This window comes from Coloeus monedula (assembly GCF_965178545.1).
Source record: "Coloeus monedula genome assembly, chromosome: 3".
Lineage (NCBI taxonomy): Eukaryota > Metazoa > Chordata > Aves > Passeriformes > Corvidae > Coloeus > Coloeus monedula.
Window position 1 is genome coordinate 53,857,687 of NC_138783.1, and position 22,959 is coordinate 53,880,645.

The 22,959-nt window shown below is 40.8% G+C and overlaps 1 protein-coding gene across 1 annotated transcript in view; it reads left to right on the plus strand.

Annotated features, from left to right (window-relative positions):
* Window positions 1-236: 236 nt before the first annotated feature.
* Window positions 237-22,959, plus strand: part of ATP7B (ATPase copper transporting beta) — a gene marked incomplete at both ends in the record, with an annotated part of 30,283 nt that continues 7,560 nt past the window's right edge. Inside the window, 15 exons of the mRNA XM_082279183.1 lie at window positions 237-485; window positions 7,976-9,203; window positions 10,777-11,013; window positions 12,145-12,308; window positions 13,120-13,281; window positions 14,720-14,796; window positions 15,162-15,336; window positions 15,907-16,140; window positions 16,328-16,419; window positions 16,539-16,666; window positions 17,736-17,890; window positions 18,101-18,235; window positions 19,075-19,269; window positions 20,758-20,940; window positions 22,478-22,658. Of these exons, the coding sequence (XP_082135309.1) occupies window positions 237-485; window positions 7,976-9,203; window positions 10,777-11,013; window positions 12,145-12,308; window positions 13,120-13,281; window positions 14,720-14,796; window positions 15,162-15,336; window positions 15,907-16,140; window positions 16,328-16,419; window positions 16,539-16,666; window positions 17,736-17,890; window positions 18,101-18,235; window positions 19,075-19,269; window positions 20,758-20,940; window positions 22,478-22,658 (3,595 nt within the window). The remainder of the gene's footprint in view (window positions 486-7,975; window positions 9,204-10,776; window positions 11,014-12,144; window positions 12,309-13,119; window positions 13,282-14,719; window positions 14,797-15,161; window positions 15,337-15,906; window positions 16,141-16,327; window positions 16,420-16,538; window positions 16,667-17,735; window positions 17,891-18,100; window positions 18,236-19,074; window positions 19,270-20,757; window positions 20,941-22,477; window positions 22,659-22,959) is intronic.

A 22,959-nucleotide genomic window follows, 5' to 3' on the forward strand; every position in this document is an offset into this window, starting at 1 on the left:
AAACATTTAAACTGGCAGGGAGAGCAGGTAGCTGAGTGCAGCAAGCAGCCTACATAAGGATCACAGGTTCCATCTGGGATTTTGTGATGAATGCCTAATGAGCACATGGATTAGACGGGCAGAACTCTTCAAGCTTCTGTAAATGTAGCTGAAAGAAGCGTGGCTTACAGGACACCAAATAACTGTTCCTGTAAAACTTTTGTTTGGCGTTGCAGTATTTAAAGTCCAGAAAAATAATGGAGAGAAAACTGGACAATAAAATGAAAAGGGAACTGTCCTACTTAGCTACTTTAAACGACAGAAACATATCCCTGGTGTCTATTCGTAAGCAGCAGGCAGCTCGTGATGTGCCTGAACTACTGATTATTGGTGAAAAGTCCAAGACAGCATCGCTGGTAAAAACAAGCAGTAACTTGCAGAAAGAAGAGGAACTTTCGCAGAGTTACTCCATGGGAATGACAGAAGTCAATACAGTTGAAAGACAGGTCAGTGAGCTGGTGTGTGTGGGGGTGTGTGTGTGCATGTTAGGAGGGAAGTGGTGTTTCTGAATGGTGAATTTAAAACAAAGCATATTGGACATGGGTTGTATATTAAAGGAGGTTAAACCTTCTTTATCTAAATTGTCTCAATCCCCAGCATGGATGCCAGCCCCATAACAAGCAGTACAAATGCAAAGTCCTCTGGAGATCCTCTGAAAATAAGCCTTGAAACAAGATGTTAATGATGACTTGTGCCATAGAACCTAATGAGCATTGTTTCAGCTCCACCTCTAATAAGACAGAGTGGTGATTCTTAGGAAGGAAACATAATAGTATTTCTCCTTTTGAACTGCAATTGCTTGAGTAGTTTGACAGAAGCTCATACTAGTTTGTTCTCTGAAATAACAGAAATTGCAGAAACATTAAAAGGTCCTTATTGTAGGTAAGTAGTTTATTTATACCTACTAAGTGGGTGCTTAGTGAAGTCCTTGATAAATACATCTGTGCAACTTTTTTTTTAAGTTCAGTGTTGTATATAACTGTGGTATTTTTGGAGATTAACTGCTGTGGTGAAGAGACTTAGATCAATGCTCATAGAAACATGGTGAGGTTTATTATTTTAAAAGAGTTTTTGCTGTTTAAAATGTATGTACATTGCAGTAATGTAGTTTGGATCAGTGAATATTGTGACTATTTAAGGAAAAGAAACTCTCAGAACAAAACTCGGTTGGAGCATGGCGCTAATAATGCCAAGGTTTTAGGTTTGATTCCTGCATGAGGTATTTGCTGAAGATTTGGACTTGATGATCCTTGTGGGTCCCTTCTGACTCAGAATATTCTGTGATTCTGTGTTTTCATGTTCTTTGAAACTATGTATGCTTAGAATGGCTGAAATAGTGTCAAACTGGAATGAAATAACAGCCAGAAGAGACCAAATATACCTCAAGGCTTTTTTTGCCTTGAGTTACTTCTTGTATTATAAATGTTTGCTAGAAAACAATCCTGACATAAATGATTTTGTTCTACCAAAGGATCTCTTCTCTGTATTCAGTTCACTGAGGTATATATGTTGCTATGAAGAACATCACAAAGAGGTTTGCCTTGTTTTAATTCTAAATTATAAAGACATTTCATTTACAGCAAGCCTTTCCCCTTTCCCATAAACCAAATGTGGTTTATACAGTTCCCTTTAATTTAAAAGTGCCTGCTAAGGTCTCTGAGGTTTGTTGACTACAGTGTAGGTGTCATTTCAATAAGATTGGCTGCAACTGCCTAAACCTTTTCCCATCATCTGTACTGTTAGAGAAACCTGATCCCAGATGAGGAATAGCAGTCCCTTGGCAGAAGCATTAGTATAATCAACTTAGTATTTTGGAAACAGAACCTCCATAAAGGCTGCTTGGTAGTAATATTCTCATTGAATCTTGATATTCAGGTTTAGAAGGTGTTTTTTCCCTCGTTTAAGACTCAGGAACTGTTTGAAAAATAACAAATTGTGTTATAAGTAGGTACTGAATATAGTAGCTACTGACATTTGTTAATTTTAGTTTGGGAGAAGAGGGAGAAAGAACAACCAGTTAAGATCTAATACATTTAAACAATATGCTCTAATGAGATGTACTGAAAAATGTTAAGGAGGGAGAGGATTGATTTTCTGTCTACTCAGAAGTGCTGCTGTTACAGGCACAAAATTGAAGACTCGTGACCTTTGATGTTTTTGTGGCTGCTCTGCCCTCATTTTGTTGTTCACTGTCTGTCTATAATAAACTGGGAAACATCTGAAGCGTTTAATTATTAGTATGTGGCTTTTCAGTGTGTGCTGCTGCTGCCTGAATCCAAAGCCATGAATCAGGCGGTTGTGAAAGAAGGAAGTAGGGAAGGTAAAACATAGATAAGATAATTCTTCGGCAGTTGTGTGCTCAAAGGTAAGAGGGCAATAACTGATTTCAACCCACAGAGGTGCAGGGAAAAGAGCAGCCCAAAACTTCTGGACATCGTGGATGAGAGGTTAAGTGAGCTCCAGCGTTTGTGGATGAGCAGGCAGGGAGAGGCAGAGGGGAGGTGTTGAGTGGGCTGGCCCCCATCTCCTCCCCAGTTGATCGCGTGGCATCACCCTGAGGAGTCTGGTGCTTGAGTTTCAGGATGTGAAAGTTGCCATCCCTGCAGGCCAGGCAAAGGAGGGCAGGAGAGCAGTACCAGCCAAGGGAGGAGAGCCTTGTTGGACGAGCAGAGAGGAGCAGTGCTGTGCTGGATCTCGGTGTGCATGATGCTCAGGGAGTTGTGGAGTGCATCTGTCACAACCTCAGCCTTGTGCTTCAGAGGCCAAGAGTGTTATACTGGCATTTGGAGGTGGCTGCACCTCTTGCATTTCCCTTGGGAAAGGGAAATGGGTAGAAGGATGGCTTTCCTGGTGACAAGCCACCCCACAATGTGACCATGAAACACAGCAATGGAGGCAGCATGGGGACTCAGCCAGGGGTGGCTGGTGGCTGGGCCGTGAAGCCAAGGAGGGCACAAACCTTGTTGAGTTCACAGCCATGGTGTTGCATCCATTCTCAAGACATGGGTCACCATGTGTGCGTCTGTGTGTGTCTTACCCAGTGCTGTGGTTTCCTTGTCTTTGGGTTTTTTCTAAGTCCAGTTGTTTTTCTCACATTTATTATGTGTCCCTTCACTGCTTGAACTCTCAGCCTTTGCATATCTGAATGGGAGTATCCAAAAGAAGGAGCCTGTTTTGGGGGACCATGGGTCAGCATGATGCTAGGCCTCTGAGGGCAGCCCTCATTGGAGTGGGTTTGCCCCACCAGCCATACAGACCATGGGAGAGGACTGCCTTTCCCAATGGACCTGTCATGAGCTCTGGATACTATGATGCCAAGAGCTGTATGCCAAGGGCTCTAGACTTGGTGCTTCCAATCCAGCAGAATCTCCCTGCCCTGCTCCACCTCCATGCTTTTGCAAACAGTTAGTCCAGCCCCAGGGCATATTCCTGTTGGATGATCTTCGTCCTGCTGGCTGGAGGCAGTCAGAAAGTAGAGCATGAGCATCTGCCTCTTCCAGCTTTTCCCAAGCCCTGCTTTGCCCCAGGACAGGCATGAGTGCTACAGCTCCTGTCTGGGACATCAAGGGTTGTTCTTCATGCCTTGTTTTTTGCTTTGAAATCCTCATACTGGACATGTGCTTCAGGTTCCACACTCCTGCACATTTGCTACTCATCTTGGGTCTGGTTCAGAGCTGTGTCCTGTAGATGCAAGTGTTTTCCAGCCAGCTCTGGTGCTTTCTTTAAAGCTCTCTCCATCTACTACTGCTTCTGTGTCAATAATTTTTCAAATTTCTTCTATTTTTTTTTTTTTAAATTGTTCATATGAGCTTCATAACTTCTTTGTGTCAAGATTCTTAGCTTTCAGACTAGAGCCTCAGTCTGCTATGTGCTTTCAGTTCCAACCTTTACTTGCAGAACAAAGGAGGAAAAGAATTGTCATCATTTCATGTGCAATTATTTACATATTCTTTACACAGATACTGTAAAAATATGCATGAGACTGGTAGAGCAAACAGACTTGGTGTACACCTGCCCTTAAATGTCACCCATTCTCCTTTGGTGTGAGAGACAAAAGAGTAACTATGGCCAGTTCTTTCAGACATTCCCTTCTGGATGTAGAGTCAGATGCATTTCCATTATTTCGTTCATATTTCTCTCTAGGCAGAAACAAGCCTGAGACTTCCAAGCACCTTCTTTGGCATTTTTGGTGGTGATTGCTTCTCTGATCCTCTTGCAGATGGTGCCTCTGAATTACTATACAGCCTCATAGATTCCATTTTATATGTGGGTGTTGGCTGGTATCAGGAAACCCTTTTCTGAAACCCAGCACGTGCCTGAGGAGAACTGTGGGCACATTTCTGTATGCCTCATCTGCGTGTCCTTACATGAATCTGCTGTTTTCCTCTAGTCTGGTGTAGAAGCACTCTTCTTGCAAATACACACATAGATGTATTTGTGCCTCTTCTGTTTGTGGGGTTTTTTGAAGCTGTTAAAAACAATACTAAAGGCTTTGTAAATATTTTATTTGTGCCTGTGCATATTTCTTGGTTTTGGTGGGAGATTCTTCAATGTTTTGGCACTTGTGTGTTTTTGGTGGGGTTTTTTTAAAGGAAAGAAGCTTTTTAGTTTTCTTATATCCACATCCCCTCTATTTTTTCCTTGTCATTTAAAAATTTGTGTGCAAAGATTTTTCTCCTACAGAGCACAAACATCTGGTTTTGACAAGTAACAAACAAAAAAATTTTGCCAATTCTTCTGAATGTTGGGATAGCTTTTTATGCAAAACATAAAGCAGTGGCCAAGTTTTGAAGTTTCTGTGACTTACAATGCATTAAAATAGCAGAATCAGTCCTTGCTTTTATGTTTTTCAAAAGACTGGATAATGAGAAATACCCTCTAATCTTTTTACACGATTAATTTGAATTGCTTTTATGTCATGGGGTACCTAGGAAAACTGAGACAGTGAGCATGGGGGTGGAGGGAACACACTGGAGGACATAAGGCTTGCAATGGTTCCTGAGTTTCATCTGCAAGTGGCAGCCAGACAGGCAGTGAAGCAGAGAGCGGAGGATGCTCGTCTTGCCTGTTTCACCAAAGGATGCAGAAGGCAAATGCCTTTGTCCTGTGAGCCTAAGTACACACACAGGGTGAGCTTCTGTAACTGTCACACAGATTTCACTGGATGTTTGTGATAAGAGCAGGCCACTGTGAGCAGTGTCCTTGGTGGGACTGGGGACAGGGAAGAGCAGATGAGGCACAATATTCACATAACAGTTCTTGAGGCAGAATTTACAATAAGTTTGAGTTTAGGCCACATTTGAAATGCGGTGGTTGAGAGACTGTTTGCACATGGGTTTTTTCCCCACACACAAGGCCAGGATATTATTTCTAATTATGGGAAGTCACAATAACAGGAAGACACAAGAATGGGAGTGTCTTGGTTGTCTTTGTGTGGTGCTTAAACAGAGAACCACCTTTGCAGGGAAGTCTGATTAACTGTTAATGCTTTGTTTTGAAAGGAGGTGCTTGTGGCACATTTCCATGTATGTTGGGGATTTCACTAACTTCTGGAAAGGGAAGTGCAAGGAGAGCAGTGTCCTGGGTGCTGCCAGGCCTGTGGGAGGAGAAGGCAAAAGAGGATGCTGGGACTAAAATATTCCTGTGACTCTTCTTTCCCAGCATCTCTGGAGTGCAGTCATGAGGACAAGCAGAAAGGGAGGGAGCAGGAGGGAGAGTTTGCTGTCAGGATAGTTGAGAGGCTGCACCATAATCTTGAAGAGTTGAACTTGCTCATTCCTCCTCCTGTTCTAACAATTACAGTATGGAAAAGGCTGAAAGCAAATTTCTCATCTTAAATTTTTGCTGGTTTGGTTGTGACCCCAGACCTCATTATTCCCAAGCTGTCTAAGCGTGAAATCAAGTTAATGAATTTTGAATACTGCATCAAATGAACTGGATGCAGTCTAGTGTTACTAAGCAGCCTAAATGCTTCTCATCCATGCTGTGGTATTGAGAAAGGAGTTGTCTTGTGGGTCATAGGAACAGGATCTGCAGTACTGACCTTGATCCAGTGGCCCCTTCTCCAGGCTCTCCCTGCAGTAATGCCCAGCATCGGACGTTTTACTGAATGCCAGAGAGCCCAAGGCTTTGCAGGCAAGAGAATAGATTTATCCTAGTGGCTTTCATCTAGATCTTTAGTATTCAAAGTTGCCCTTAACCATGGATGTGAATTTTCATGTTCTTTCCATGAAATCTGACAATCTAGGACTTGTACCTGCCCTTTTCAATCTTCCTCATCACATGGCTCCAGCAATTGGAGACGAGTCTGTGCTCTCAATACTTGTTCTTGATAAGCATTGGTGCTTTTTTTTTTAATATTTCATTTTCAATTGAATTGAGTGCATTCAGCTGTAGAGTTCTGGTATTGCAGAGCCCACGATCTGACAGAGATAGTTTACTTCTGGCTGGCCTATTTCATTACTGGCCATCCTGAAAACCAGTGTTGGATCAAATCACTGAGTTACTGTAGCACAATTTACAGTCCTTCTTAGGTGACTCACAAGTAGGTAAATAAAATTAAACGACAGTGAAAATATCTGCTTGTAGTTCTGTGTCTTCCAAGGCCTTTGTTAGATACAGTTTTCAAGGTGTCCCGGTTTTAGACAAATTAAGGGAAATGCTCTGGGAGGAACGTCCCCTCTGATAGAAGGCAGGTTTCAGCTGGCCCTCCCCCACCAGGTTCGGACAGAAAATTCATCGGAGGAAAGTGAAAAAGGGAAAAAACCCCCTATTTATTTAACAAACACAATGTACGCAGGCACGTGAAAGAATAATGCTAAATAATAAAACCTCTCGCTGTGGAAAGAACCTGGTAAATTTCAGAGTCCTTTCTGTGAGTGTGGCTTTCTCCTCTTCGGAGCTGGGTCGGCTTGGGCCCCTCTGGGCCGAGGTGTAAGGTCTCCTGGCTGATGTTTTGGTGTTGTTGAACGGTCTAAAAGAGAAGAAGAAACTGAAGTTTCACGAAAACTCCCTGCTTTTGCTAACGAACAAAAAGCTAGCTAGAAAGTGGGAGAATGTCACTCCCTTCCCTGCTGCAGAGAGCCAAGCTGAGTTGAGCAGCCGGAGCGGAAGAAGCCAGCGAGCTTATCTCTGTTTTTGAACACAGCGCCGGAGGAATTCCACCGGCTTCCCCCCCCTTAAAGGTCTGCCTTAAAGCTACAGAAAAGGCACAGGACTCGTGTCTGGGCATAGAGCAGGTGATAGGGGATACACATCATAAAGTCACCCCAAGACACAAGGTGAAAGGTCTGTATATTAAATGCAGAGAGCCCAGGCCTTTGTGTGCATGCATATAGCTCTTCAAGTGTCATGCAGCTGACCCTCCCTGCACCAACTTGTTTCAGGCTTCTGGAAGAGTAATGATTCTGTTTTCTTGGGCTTTTTGGTTTTCTTTGGTTTGGTTTGCACTCTTCCTGAGAAGTAGCATGTTGGCCAAACTGGGCCAGTTTATGGTCTTTTGGAGAGGCAGTCAGCACACTCTCTGCTGTGACCCATTGTGCCAGTGACAGTGTGCTCTGAAGAGCAGCCCAGGCTCTGTGATGGAAGTGTCCTGTGGCTGCAGAGAACTCAAGTTTTAAATTACTTAGTTGGGGTAGGAATATTGAGTCAATTCTGCTTTTATACCCCTAGTCAGTATTTTCTAAATTGACGCTGAAGAGACCTGTCAGAAGCCTGATTCATCATCATGGGCATAACTCGCTGGTAATACATTCCAAGTGTAAAATAATGTTGTAAAGGGTTAAAAGGGTTGTAACCTCATAAAGGCTTGTAAAGGGTTTTGGCCATATAGACTGACTTGAGACCACTTCTAAAATGTGCTTGAGAGCATATGCAGACTGTTGTTGCTTTTACAGGGCTGAAGATACATGCATTAATTTTTACTTTTTCTCCTTAGGCTTTGTCCAACACTGATTCTCCTCCTGATTGTGAGCTGAAGCCTACAATGAAACATAATTTTGCTTTTGACAACATGGGCTATGAGGAGAGCTCTGAAACCGTGCCCTCTCCACCTTCCCAAGAGCATAGTGTGGTAGTCAACATTGTGGGAATGACTTGCCAATCATGTGTGCAGTCAATAGAAGGCCAAATTTCCAAGGTGAAGGGCATTTTGAGAATTAAAGTCTCCCTTGAACAGAACCATGCTGTTATCAAGTATCTGCAGTCGGAAATAAGTCCTGAACAGATTTGCCAGGAAATTCTGGATATGGGCTTTGATGCCAACATAGCAGAAGATAAGTTGACAACAGCGACTGTAAATTTGCCAAGCTTGAAAGAAGCAGTAGTTAAGCTTCGGGTAGAAGGCATGACATGCCAGTCCTGTGTCACCAGCATTGAAGGAAAGATTAGGAAACTACACGGTGTAGCAAAAATCAAGGTGTCACTTGATAACCAAGAAGCAATTGTTGCTTACCATCCTTACATCATTCAGCCTGATGACCTCAAGAGACACATCAGTGACCTGGGGTATGACTGCACCATTAAAAGCAAATCCGCCCCTTTGAAGCTGGGTGCCCTTGATCTCCAGCGCTTGCAGAATGCAAACCCTAGGGAGACACCTGCAAGTCTCAAGAGTGATGGGCTAGATCCACTGGTCACCGAGGTGGGTAGCACAGCTACAGTGACTTTACAGATAGAAGGCATGCACTGCAAGTCCTGTATCAGAAACATCGAAGGAAATATATCAGATCTTCCTGGCATAAAAAGTATTAAAGTGTCTTTGGAGCATAAATGTGCTGTGGTACAATATACCCCAGATTTCATCACCCTGTCAGCTTTGCAGCAAGCTATTGAATCCCTTCCCCCTGGAAACTTTAAAGTAACCCTCCATAATGGTTCAGAAGCAGGCAAAGCAGCATCTCCCTCAGGTGCTTTCACATATGATCTCATCAGACAGCCACCGCAAGGCACGACTCTTACGGCTGTTATTAAGATTGATGGCATGACCTGCAATTCTTGTGTACAGTCCATAGAAGGGGCCATATCACAGAGGCAAGGAGTGCAGCATGTAGCAGTTTCTCTAGCTGGCAGTACTGGGACCATACACTATGATCCAGCTGTCACGAGTGGAGAAGAGTTAAGAGCTGCCATAGAAGACATGGGATTTGATGCCTCTGTACTGACAGGTAACTGTTTTTTCTTCTGTGGGTAGCATGCCAAGCTGGGTCATGCAACATCTGCACTGAGATCCCTTTCTGGAGAGAAACTCTTAAAGCATCACACTGACATTGCCTCTTCTGAATGTCTGGCCTGATCTGACCTTGCTTAGCAAGGGAGAGAGGTTTCAGCTGTAGAGCACCTTGTTTTGGCCCTTAATAACTGCAGCAGTGGGTGTAAGAGCTGAGTTACATTATGAAGCTAAAAGGTCTGAGGTGTGAAGTCTTTGAAATAGCTCATCCCCTTACCCCCTGAAGTAGGTTTCTTCCTATGTCTACAGGCTGCTGTAAGTAGATCTATCAAACCAAATGTTTTCATGTATATTCCAGAATAATAAAACCTACAAACTTAATGAAATGTCTTTCATTTAAAACCACGTTTTACTTAGTTAAAACCTCTTTTTAGCATCTTTAGCCTTTGAACTTTATTTCTCAAGTATTTTTACCTGCCTTACTTCACTAAACCTCGCTTTAGGCAAGGTAAGTGGCAAAATGCAGGTACTCTTTGGTGGAAACACCTGCTTTTACATGTCAGCTGCAGCAGTGTGTGCATTTTGCACATGTGCTCAATGTTTAAAAAGTTTTGATGCACAATCTCCTCTCTAGCAAATTTCTAATGTGGCGATTTTTACCTGCTTCAACTAAATATATCAGCTTTGAAAGACTGATGTAGTTTACCTGAAATTAAGCAGTTTGATCACAGAAAACCACATCCTATTCACTTCTCTGAATCTGTGGTACTACTACAAACTTCCAATCCCTCTGAATCTGTGGTACTACTACAAATGAGGAGGGGCCTGTATGTGGCATTTAATTATGATTTGTTTAGTTTATAATTTGTTGGTAGGAGACCTTCCAATACATCTGTGGAAGAGGAGGGAACCCCCTGTGTTTAACATGTTCAGAAGCAACTCCTGCTCCTTTACACAAACCTCTGCCCAAGGGAGGTAGTTTGGGAACACAGCTCGAGTTGTTGTGTGTCTGTTCAGTATCTGGCAAAGGGTAAAAATGTTTGCAAGAGGCCTGTTTGTGTTCAGGTCTCCTGGGTGCTTCCAATACTCATTTTGCAGTACTTGCACCGTGAATACTGTGCCATAAAGACAAACCTGTTGAGAAACTTGTTGTTTTCCTTGTTGAGATGAAGTGATATGAGTTCTGCATAGATGGCAACAATGACAGAATGGATATGACTGGACTACATTCTCTGTGCTGGATAAGGACCTTTTAGATACCAATATATCTTTATCAAGTGGAGGTAGCTGTCAGCTCTAGGCATTGAAATTGCAGGAAATCATTTGCCATCTGAAAGTGGAAAACTAGTTCTGTAGAGTTAAATGGTCATGCAAGTTGTACTGGTGAATGTGTATTTTTATAAGCATAGTAACAACCTATATTACTTCCATGTGGAGACCAAGGTTATCATGTCACTGTCCAAACAACAATGAGGGTTTGTGTGGTTGATAAATATGACTTGTTTGTACTTCTGCATCATCCAATCACACTGTAAATAGTGTTTGTTCAGTGTATTGTGCATTTATTCAAGATACTGCTACTGGAGAACGCAGGTGCCAGCCTGATGCCAGCAAAGCTGCTGTGAAACCTGGAGCTCCAGAGCCTCCTCACCAAGGCTGTGCCTCAGATGCTCTTCCAGACAGTCCTCACCTTGATGGGTCAAACAGGCTCAGTGGAGCCTCAGAAGAAAAGTGTGTTTTACAAATCACAGGCATGACCTGTGCATCGTGTGTGTCTACCATTGAAAGAAATTTGCAGAAAGAAGATGGTAATAAATTTAAGATTCCTATAATGAGTCTATAAGGGACAATGGGATGGAAAAGGCATTCTATGAGATTAATGGAAGAGGCTGCCATACAGCATCTGGAAGTTAAATAGACTTAATGCTCTTTCTTAGTGCTAATGTAACTATGCCACTGTTCAACTGTCCTATTGCACTGGTGGACAAACTTGATGAACATACTTGCAACAATAATTTGTTGTAATGTGATAAAAAATTCAAATCAGTCTGAAGACAAGAACAGAGAAATGGTTCTCATTTAGTTTTCAGGGCCTTGTTGGTTTACAAAGCCATCCATCTCGTCCAGAGCCGTTGAGACCTCTGGCATGTTTGTGATGTGAAACTTACCCTTCAGGGCATATTTGCACAAGCAGGTCCAAACAAATGTATGGCTCCACTGCCAGAGTAAGCTTAGGCACAGCGGTGTTTACTAGTCTAGAAGTCTGCAGGCTGGGGCTGCCTTTCCTCTGGCCATACAGAAGATTAACAGATGAGCCTTAGCAATGTCTGGTTTCATTTGTATCAGCATGCCTTTGGGAGGTTTTGCTTATTGATTTCTGTGTCCCCACTCTCCCCCAGTGGTGGTCTCACTGCCTTGATTTAAAAATTAAAAAATGCATTAGGTCTTCAAAACAATTTTATTTTTTTGTCTTGTGATTTTTATGTTTTGCTTTTCAATTCTAAATGTAGATTTCTGTGGGGTTTTTATTTATTAAAATATAAGGAGGGGTGGAGAACAGGAAAATAAAAAGGTCTAGCATTGTGCTGTGTGGCTTGTTCCAAACGACAAGAGTCTAGGGTAGATCTTGCAGCTATGGGTGTAAAGATTGTTTCCAAACATCCTTTTTGTTTCATCAGATCATAGCAAAACTCACCTCCTTCCATGTGTAAATCTTGCAATTCCTCTCATTGCTAAAGGAAAACTCAGTGTGGCTGTGTCTCTGTACAAACTTTGCTGTTGTGACTAGGGAACAACACTAGAAGGAGGCAGAGAGAAATCAGTAGGCTTATAATATCCCTAAGTTGTTACAGTCCTTAGTAAGAGTCACTTGTAATATTTTATTTTTGTTTCCCTCAAGGGAGCTACATTATCTAATATTTTTGTTATTGCCACTGCAGGAATTGTTTCAGTGTTGGTAGCACTGATGGCAGGTAAAGCAGAGATAAAATACAAGCCAGAACTCATACAGCCTCTTGAAATAGCACAGCTGATCCAGAATCTGGGTTTTGAAGCTACTGTCATGGAAGATAATGCAGAAACAGAAGGGCAGGTGGAGCTTCTTGTAAGTCATGTGTATTTGAAATTATATGTTGGTTTTGGAAAAGTCAGGTCTGGAAGACTCATTTTCTTGCAAATACCTTTGCTTGAGCAGTTGTAGCTTCAGCAGCTCAGTTCTGGCTGGTGATGCTGTTTTTTTCATAATTGCTGAAATGACAGAATCAACTTGGCTTAGAAGAACCTATCCAAAAGCACTGAAATAAAAAGTGATAGTTCTATGTACAGATTAGACTCTTCTTAGAAAGCAGAAATGAAACAGAAGGGTTTTTTTCTCTTAAGGCACTTGAGTACAGACTCTGGGTAACTGAGAATGTGTCAACAAATATGTACTGCTAATGTTAAGGGCTTTGTGTAGAGGTCAAGGATCTTCGGGTAAAATCAGTAAAATTAGTAAATTGTTTATATGAAGGATGGATTCCTCAAATACTAATTTTTATTCTCTGACAAATACTTACTGCAAGACAGATAACAACAGTCTGCTGCTCTGTTAATAGATCACAAAGTGGGAACATGCCTTGTTGAAGCCACAGGAAAATTTACATAAGCGAGATGAAGTTACACATGCAGAGTTTGGCTTTGGCAATGTTGATGTAGGTGTTGATGGAACTCTATTAGTTAGACTTTTACAGTTAATAGCATGTGTGAGTGCTGCCATACAAATACATAGCTGTGACTAGATCTGCTGTCTGCACAGTTTTATAATAAAAGTGGATAGTTATGTAAAACCTTTAGGCTGAGGCCTTGTCTCAAGTACACCTACAAATATTGGGTGAATGTGGGGGATTGCTAATGACTCAAAACTGTGTTTTATTTAGATTACAGGGATGACTTGTGCTTCTTGTGTTCACAATATTGAATCCAAACTCATGAGAACAAATGGCATATTCTCTGCCTCAGTTGCACTTGCGACTAGCAAAGCTCACATCCAGTTTGATCCTGAAATTATTGGCCCTCGAGATATTATAAAAGTAATCAAGGTAGGCTTTGGGAATTTTTTGTGTATGGACAATTACATGGTGAAATTTAGAAGGAAATAAAGCAGCTGATATTTGAGAGGTGTCACTGGTTTTGTAGATGCCATAGTTGTTGCCATGTTTTTACACTCTTGTGGTGAGGCTGCTGTGCTCCGCAGGAATGCATAGGCTCCCCAGCTGTTACTCTAAAAACACACATACTAGAAACTACAATAAGAACCTTTTTTCATCTGTATCTGGCAAAAGTGTCCTATATTAATTTTTTTTGCAATTCTGTATGTAGAATGACAGTCATTTCAGTGAAGTGTTTATAATTCAGAAAAAAATATTTCTTTCTCTTGACAGTGAAAAAGGCTGTAAAAGAAGTTTTGCCACCGCTCATGCCAAAAGTATTACATATCTCAGTATACACTTGCATCTGTTCCCACATCTTTTTAAATCAAAACAGCTTGTGATACAGCCTGATGCTAAATGAAAAAAAATCCTGGCTTACCAGTAATCACGCAGATCATATATTCTACTGTTATCATGGCCCAGATGTGGACAAAACTTCTTTCTTTTTTTTGTCCCACCAGAAGGGAAGAGATCACACTGTATGAGGTGCACGCAGTGAGTAGTCAGGAGGACAGCAGAGACTGTTTGCCTGCCATGCTCTAGAGTATTTACTCAGAAAAGATCTCCTAGACCACAGAACTGATGCAGAAGCAGTTATTAACATGTTAACTAGTAGACTGTTCAGGCTGGTAGAGTAGTTCTCTAAAGCGTATTTTGCCACAGAAGCATTTCATGATGCAAGTATTGTTCTTGCAAGTGTGCTTTGGGTTTTTAGGGTGTTTGGGCCGGAGGCATGGTTCTACTGCAGTAACTCACCCGAGTGTCAGCCATGCTTATATTTGCTTATATTTGTTTCTGGGATGCTTTGCCCTGCAGTTTGTTGTTCTATGGGTTTAAACTGATTTTAGACACTTTAGTTTTCAATTTCAGGTGTATCTATTAAACTGATGAAGTGTTAGGGACTGGCTCACAAGGTTGTCTAGCCCAGTGGCTTATGCATTTTTACTTCCTTTGTGGTATGTCCCATCTCTCCTAATTATTCCAGTGGAGGTGAAAGGGGCATATATTTCCCTTTAGGAAGAGTACAGCAGAATTCCACCTGTCAGTGGAAGGTTCCTTTGTCTAAGAACTTGGACACTTACTGCATCTATACACTGTTCATGTATAGGTACCAGAAGTCCTTTGCAGTCTGAATTTTGAGTACTGACTGAAATATCCACTCATTTTGGCAGGATCTAAAAATAAATAAGGGGTTGGAATTTATTAAATATGGAACAGTGTCCTTTTCTGACATATCTTCTAAAAGTAGTGTCATTTAAGTGTGTTATAAGTAATATGGTTAGCTTCATCAAAACAAACTTATCTTTCCTTCTGTTTCAATAAAAAGGAAATTGGCTTTCATGCTTCTGTGGCTAAAAGAGCTCCAAATGCACATAACCTGGATCACAAAAAGGAAATACAGCAGTGAGTATTTCTTTTCTCCCTCACTAATGAACATGTCCAGATCATATCTTGTGACTCTACTCCCCCCAATGCCCCTCCCAGTTAATTAGATTATTCTTGTGTAAAGCATGTTTAATTTTACCGTTCATCAGTTGGTTCAAGTACTTTTATTACTTTCATTAGTTTTAGTTTTTAACTGCCAGAAGTCCATGTAGTTGAATATATAGAAAACACTGAAGCTGTTCCAAAATACTGGATCTTTGAAAATATCCCAAAGCCATGTGTTAGTACAGTGCTAATAACCCCAGCCCTGCTCTACCAGCACAGTTGGGCCTGAGTGCTGTGGGGTGTAGAAAACCCATGGATTTACAGTTTTTCCTTTTCAGGTGGAGGAAATCTTTCTTGTACAGCCTAGTATTTGGTATTCCTGTTGTAGTCATAATGATTTATATGCAAATACCCAATGGTGGGGACCACGGGTCTAAGGTGCTGGAACGGAATCTCATTCCTGGATTATCTATTTTGAATCTTCTCTTCTTTATCCTCTGCACTTTTGTTCAGGTATGTCCATACTACTTCCTAGGGGTTTGCTTTCTATCCATCTCCCATTTATGTAATCTCATGTGATAAAGACAGGCTAATGGAAAGATTTAGTGGATTAGGCCTGCCCTCTTGTCTGTACCACCTATGCAGAACAAAGTGGCACTTTTCTGCAAGTTATCCATTCTGTATTTACTCATTGCTCTTACTTCTGCCAAAGTTGCATCAGATAGTATCCAAGTGGAGTAGGTAATATTAAAACAAAGAGATACCTGATTGTCTGCAAACTAATTGGGTAGCTGTAGGTAAATCCTTTCATTTTCTGTGCCTTGTTTCCTTTGCATTGCTGAGGAAAAGGATGATATTTTCTGGTTTTGAGAACACGGAAGTGCAAATTAGAGGATGTCAATGGAGTCAGTCTCCTAGTAGACCTGAAGTTATATCAGTATCAAATTTGCATGGGTCAGCAATGCCTTCCCTTATGTACTAAATGGTTTTAGTTCTGCTATGGGCAGTGTTATGTACTCTGCAATCACTGCTGTGGTTACTGTTGTGATCTCAGTACGAGTCTGTCCATGCTTACACCAACAGTTCCTTGGTGGATGGTATTTTTACGTACAAGCTTACAAGTCACTGAGGCACAAGACGACCAATATGGATGTGCTCATTGTACTGGCCACGACGATTGCTTATCTGTATTCCTGTGTGATCCTGATAGTAGCAATCATTGAAAAGGCAGAGAAAAGCCCAGTCACTTTCTTCGACACTCCTCCGATGTTGTTTGTGTTCATTGCGCTTGGCAGATGGCTGGAACACATAGCCAAGGTAACTCATCTCCACACAAATATTGTGTATTTATGATAGGAGTAGAATAAACTCTTCAGAGGAATTTTGAGTCAGCTGTTTCTGATGTAGTCTGTAATATGAAAGGTTGTTTAGAATTCATTGTGTTAAGTACATATCAGGATTTATATATCTCAATGTATCTTAAACATTAATCTCTGTTTTTTAGGGTAAGACCTCAGAAGCTCTTGCTAAACTTATGTCTCTTCAAGCCACAGAAGCCACTGTGGTGACTCTTGGACCTGACCACTCCATTGTCAGGTATATATTTATGAATCAAAATCCCTTCAGCCTGCCTGAGTCACAGACTAGGCTTGATCCAGTTAACCTGAAAGCTGATAGCATAAGTAACCTGCCTGTTCTACTTATGTCTTTTGCAGGGAGGAGCAAGTACCTGTTGAACTTGTTCAAAGGGGTGATGTTATAAAAGTTGTTCCTGGTGGAAAGTTCCCAGTGGATGGAAAGGTCATTGAAGGCAGTTCTATGGCAGATGAGTCTCTCATTACTGGTAACTTCCCTTATCTTACACAAAGAAGTGAAATCTTCTAGAACTCTTTGTTACAATAAAAGATAGTAGACCCAACCCAAACACTGCTGTCTGAATAGCCTCCCACCTTAATGGATGCTGTGGCTTGCCTTCGTGAGCTTGAGTTCAAATCCTGTATCTGCACACACCCTAAAACTGAAGGTTTTCCTCTCAGTTTGGCCACTGATGGGATGAGTACAGTCATAACAGCATTGCCATTATTCCAGTGATCTGGTTGGAGTTTCCCCTGGAATGTATTGTAGAGATGGTACCTCCTCAGAAATAAATTCTAATGGATGATGTAGAAATATTGATGTGAAGTTTGGGTTTGTATGACAAGGCAATGGGCAAGGAGTGGGAAAGAAAGCCTCAAAATTTGATGTTTATTAGGGGTCATGGGACTTTTTACATCTTCTGAAATTTTCATTTCATTTTGTAAATATAATAAGGATTCAATGCCTTGTGCAATTCTTAAAAATAAAGGATATAAAAAAAATTACATTGGCATTGGATTACTTGTTCTAGTTATGTTCTTACTTTACTTGGGAAGAGGGACACCCTTAGATTCAGAGATCCAATTGTTATCACTACCACTAAAAATAGAGAAAACAAAGATGTTCTAGAGCTAGTATTCTTGGAGAGGTAGCATGGGAATGGGAGCTTTTCCACAGAAAAAAATTTCTGGTCTCTGAAAACTGAGGGTCATGGAGATAAAGACAGATTTCTCAAACTCCCACTGCTATGCAAATTGTTAATGGAGAAATTCCTAGACGTTCCTTTTCCAACTAGTTTGCTCCTGGCCCTTTTGAGGGATGGTGTACCAAAAAGCTAAGACCAAGGAAACAGCATTTGCTTTGAAATTAAACATAAGAAAAGGTTTGTAAAAGTATGACACTACTTATCCATGTCTTCACCAGACAGAGATACACAGAATGTGATTTCTGGTCATTATTGCTTAGCATACTGATTTTGCTAACATAAAATGAGCTGTGTGCTAATGGATTGTGCTGTTGGGGATATTGGCTCATTTATTACTACCTTTTCTTTCCAGGGGAACCTATGCCGGTCATTAAAAAGCCTGGGAGCACAGTGATTGCTGGTTCTATAAATGCACATGGCTCACTTCTTGTTAATGCAACTCATGTTGGTAGTGATACCACTCTGGCACAGATTGTGAAATTGGTGGAAGAAGCTCAAATGTCAAAGGTAAAAGTAATAAAGAAGAAAACCTTATTCACAGATTTGGACTGAATAATAAAAAGATTTTATGTTTTGATACTTACACACTTCAGCAAACAGTGTTTTTCCAGACTTCAAAAAAGAATCAGATAAAGGCTATTGTGTATTTTCATGAACTCTGCATATTTATGTGTTTCGACCATGAACATGCAAATAACTGTTTTTCTTTTTTTATAGGCACCCATCCAGCAACTGGCAGATAAATTTAGTGGCTACTTTGTTCCATTTATCATCATCATCTCAACTGTGACATTGATAGTATGGACCACAATTGGTTTTGTAAATTTTGATATTATTAAAAAATATTTTCCTGTAAGTAGTTTTATTATTATAATTGGATTTTTGTATTAGGATGTCTTCCAATGTAATTAACATACTTTCTCCAGATAAGGTTTGATGTTATAATGACCCTGAGAGGAGCTCAGTTGGTTAGATTGTGGTCCTAATAACGCCAAGGTTGTGGGTTCAATCCTTGTGTGGGCTGTTTACTTAAGAGTTGGACTTGATTATCCTTGGGAGTCCCTTCCAACTCAGAAAATTCTCTAAATTCTTCTGTAAAACATGGTATTTCTATTTAAAATCTCTCTGCAGATACAAATATATACTTGCATTTACCCCTTAGTTCTGCATGGGGTTCTTACAAATGGAAATTATCAACAGCCTTTCTGGACTAAACATGATCTACAGCTGCATTGCAAGGAGCTGAGCCATTCCTGTCATGTCTGAAATTTTTGTGGGCATTCCTGTTTCTGATGGCAGATAGTGGTTTTGGCTTGAGAAACAAGCTGAGCTTCTGTTATCTTTGGGATGTGTATTTGCTATGCTCAGCAACAGGGGGTGGGTCTGGGTACCTGGAAACAGCATTCTCCTTTGCTAAGCTTTAAGGGAAATTCCAGCAAGTTGTGTTTACATCTGGGAGCCTCAGAGCAGAGACAAGAATATGCTTGAGAAGCAAAAAATCCAGAAAATACTGCCATAAACAATTAATAACATTGACCTTTCTTTAGCATTACAGTAACAGTAATAGATTGATTTCCTGTACTGGAGTTTTCCAGAAATGACTGATTGATTGTACACCTATGTTATCTGCTGTCAGCAATCTTACATATCTTTCTTTATATTTTTTCCCCTTTTCTTCCCTCTTCTTGCAGAATCAGAGCAAAAACATTTCAAAAGCTGAAATTATACTGAGGTTTGCATTTCAAACCTCGATCACTGTGCTGAGCATTGCATGCCCTTGCTCTTTAGGCCTGGCTACCCCCACAGCTGTAATGGTGGGCACAGGAGTGGCTGCACAGAATGGTATTCTCATCAAAGGTGGAAAACCCCTGGAAATGGCACATCAGGTGAATAGTTCATTCTGTACTTTTGTAGCTTACCCAGCTATTGCTACATGAAATATAATTGCCCAGGAAATCCTGCAGGTCCAAACGAAGACAGGAAGACTGGAAACTTTTTTTTTTTTTTAATTGATTGCTGCTCATTAAGGTAAAGAAGACAAATCCGACCTTCTTTCTTCAAAGTAGTCACAGCAAAGTGTTGAGAGCCAACAGATCCTACAAGCTCATGACTGTGAGGTTCCTAATCCTCTGCAAGGCCTCAGAGGTTTCTGACTTTTGCACTTTCTTCACCTCTTCTGCAAAAGAGCCCAATAATCTGGTGGGGTTTTTTCTTTCCTCAGAGAGCTGTTGTGAAATGCATACTGTCTCTGATCAGTAGTTTAAGATGTAGAATGTAAGAAAAAAAAAGATTTGAAACTGTTTTAGTGTATAGACAAGAAAGATAGAAGGGAGGCAGAAAAAACCTTCATAGACACAAAAATTATGAGAAGAGAAGGAAGAGGTTGAAGGAGAAGGAGGTTTGACATGTCCACAGCCACTGAAAAGAATATGAATTGAAGCCGTGCTATATTAGACATATGCAGAACATTTTAAGGGAGGAGGATGGTAACAGCAAGTTAATCAGATTGATAATTCTTATTCTTACTGGACCAATAGTTTTTCCAAGGCTCTGTGAAAAAAAAAAAAAAACCAAACCAAAAAGACTGCTAACTAATGCTAGGAATTTTTACCTTTTGGATCCATGCAAGGCTGTGGTCAGGACTTCAAAAATTAGGTGACCTGTTGGATTCTGCAAGGTTGGTGTGTTGGAATAGCTGGATATGGAAGAAGTGCCTACTTTGATAAGTTTTTTGGGTTTTGTGTTTTTTCTCTGCTATGTTTATTTTCAGGATTAGAATTGACTTTATCTTTGGTTTCCAGTATATGTGGGGCTGTGTTTTTTGGTTCATTTCTGATTCCTCAAGACCCATTGGCCTGGCTGACAAGTGATGGCTGAGTTTGGTGACTAGCATGACATCAGTTTTTCTTAGGTTGTTGTTTCTTGAACTTTTTGCACTCTTTGCATCTTCTCTATCACTAAACCACTTCCTCAGTCATCTTTCCTCAGTGTTATTTTTAATTGTTTAGAACTGCAGTCATAAAAGCCCTCTTTGCATCACATACCTAGTGGTAAAAGTGATTAAGGTGCCCATTAAATGAATCCTGTGTGTGAATGCATGTACTGTCCTTTGTGTATGCATCTCAGTCCTACATTACACTGAGATCCTGATATGGGCACAGAATGATCTTGTAGCTTTATTAGAAATGAATAAGAAAGTATAAGGAGACCTACTACTATACAGGTAGTTCAATGTATATACAGGAATCCCTGCTTCTGTAGGTTTATTCTGTCTTTGTGTGGATAAAAGTCTTGACTGTATTTGTGTGCCATAAACACACAAGCATCCCTATGCTTGCAGGGCTTAGGCAGTAACTTTGGTTTATTTCTTGCAGATCAAGACTGTGATGTTTGATAAAACTGGGACCATCACCTGTGGAGTTCCTAAAGTCATGAGGGTGCTTTTGATGGGAGACACAGCCGTGCTCCCCCTGAAGAAGGTACTGGCAGTTGTTGGTACAGCAGAAGCCAGCAGCGAGCATCCTTTAGGAATGGCTGTCACTAAATACTGCAAAGAGGTACTTAGCCTTCTTATTTCATCCAAGGCCTGAAGCCATCTGTGAAAATGCAGCAATGTTGTATAAAATCATCAGGTCCCAGAGGAAAAGGCCTGCCTAAACAGTAACAGGCAGGAAAGCTGGGAGATTGCATGGTTGTGCATCTTGGTCCTGACATTACCAGAAGGTGTATTACCCGAAGTGTTTTTTTCTGCTAACTCTGGAAGCAAGATCTTGCTAAGTTTATCTTGATCTAATGAGAAAATAAGGAATATATGCAGGAAGAATACTTAAAATAACATAATGAAGCAAATGTGTGTAGTGACATTTCATATGTTACCTGACTGTAGTCACTTCTATTAGTCACTTGCTCATTTGAATAAATTAGGCAAAAGGCTTTAAAGCTTGAATATTAAACTGTGATATTTGTGAGTTTCACAAATGAATGAATACATTACTCAAGTCTTTGCAAATTTTACATATGCTCAGAGGTCATTTATATATTTCATGTGTTCCTCAAGCTTCAGGAAGAAGGAAAACACAAGTCATAGTGAAAATAGGAAGCCTGTGTAAATAAGCAATTTATGTCTGCTAAGGAAAGTCATTAATTGGTTCAGGGAAAAAATAATTTAAAAAAAAATGTCAAACTTACTAGGTCTTTCAGTGATAAAATTTAGAAATAAAAACATAAATTTAGAAGGAGAAAGAGAATATAAGCAATGAACCAGTTGCCTTTCTTGTATTTTACATTTTCTATTTAAATTTGTTTTAGTACCCTGACACTTCTGTAGTCATCCCATGCAGCAGTTATTACTGGATCATGGGCTTCTATGAATTGTAATGCTATACTGTTGGCTGATGTTGTTACCACCTGCCTTATCATCCCTGTGTTTTAAGGTCACTGAAAGGTACATATAGTTCCAACTTCCAGAGACAACCCAGAATAACTTGTTTATAAATTAATATTTTCTCCATTCTTTTTGTAACTCATAGGATCCTGATAATGCCTTTTCTCATCTTGAAGGTACTCACTGCCTTCTCTCCCTAATTCAACAGAAAAACCCAGTTTCCCTAACATCCAGACAGATCCCTCCAGGAATTAGATACAGTTTTTCACTGTACTTTTACATATATATAAAAGGTCTGATCCACCACAGCCAATTGTCTGTGAGGTCAACTAAAGTTGCATCTTTTAGAAGCTGCATGGCTTAATGTTATAATACTTCTCTTTAATTCCTAGTCTTGGCCGAGGTCATGAATCCCCAGTCTAATTGTTTCATCCTTGAACTACTAGAAAAAGCTGTTCCTTATGGTTTGCTGGTGCTAGGGCTGAGACCTTGCTGTAATCTGTTTGGCTGCCCTTTTCTAGAAGTCTTAGCCACAGCATGCCCAGAGCATTCTTATTTTTAGTTCTGTGCTGCTGATACTCCAGGCTAGTTTTCAACTGGTCAGTCATTATCAAGAGGAGGAATGAGGTCTCTTTTTGGCAAGAGTTATCTAATATTTGTGCCCCATGTGGGCAGGACAGACTGATGATGGCCTCTGGTTACATTTGCAGGAGCTTGGCACTGAGAGCCTGGGATACTGCACTGACTTCCAGGCAGTCCCAGGCTGTGGTATCAGCTGCAAGGTCGGAGGAGTTGAGGCCATCCTTGGCAGTAAGCTGGATGCTAACATCAGTGGGGATAGCAGTGCTCCTCTGGGAGATAACGCAGTGATCACACACTTGGAATCACAAGGTGAGTCTGCCCCTGCTGCCCCTGTTCCAGCTGCAATGTGAGAGAGAATGAATCAACAGCACCAACCACCTGCCAAACTATGTACAAGAAAAGGTGGATTTGGGACAAAAGGAAGCAAAGAACAGGAGGGACAAAAATGTGCCTTAACAAAAATTAAAGCTCTCTCTGCAACTCTTGATCTCTCTGCAATTCAGAAACTTAAATGAGAATTAGGTATACAGTGTTGGGTACTTGAAAATTCCATACCATACATAGACAATAAGGCATACCCAGAAATACTCCTTTTGGACAGAGGAATGGT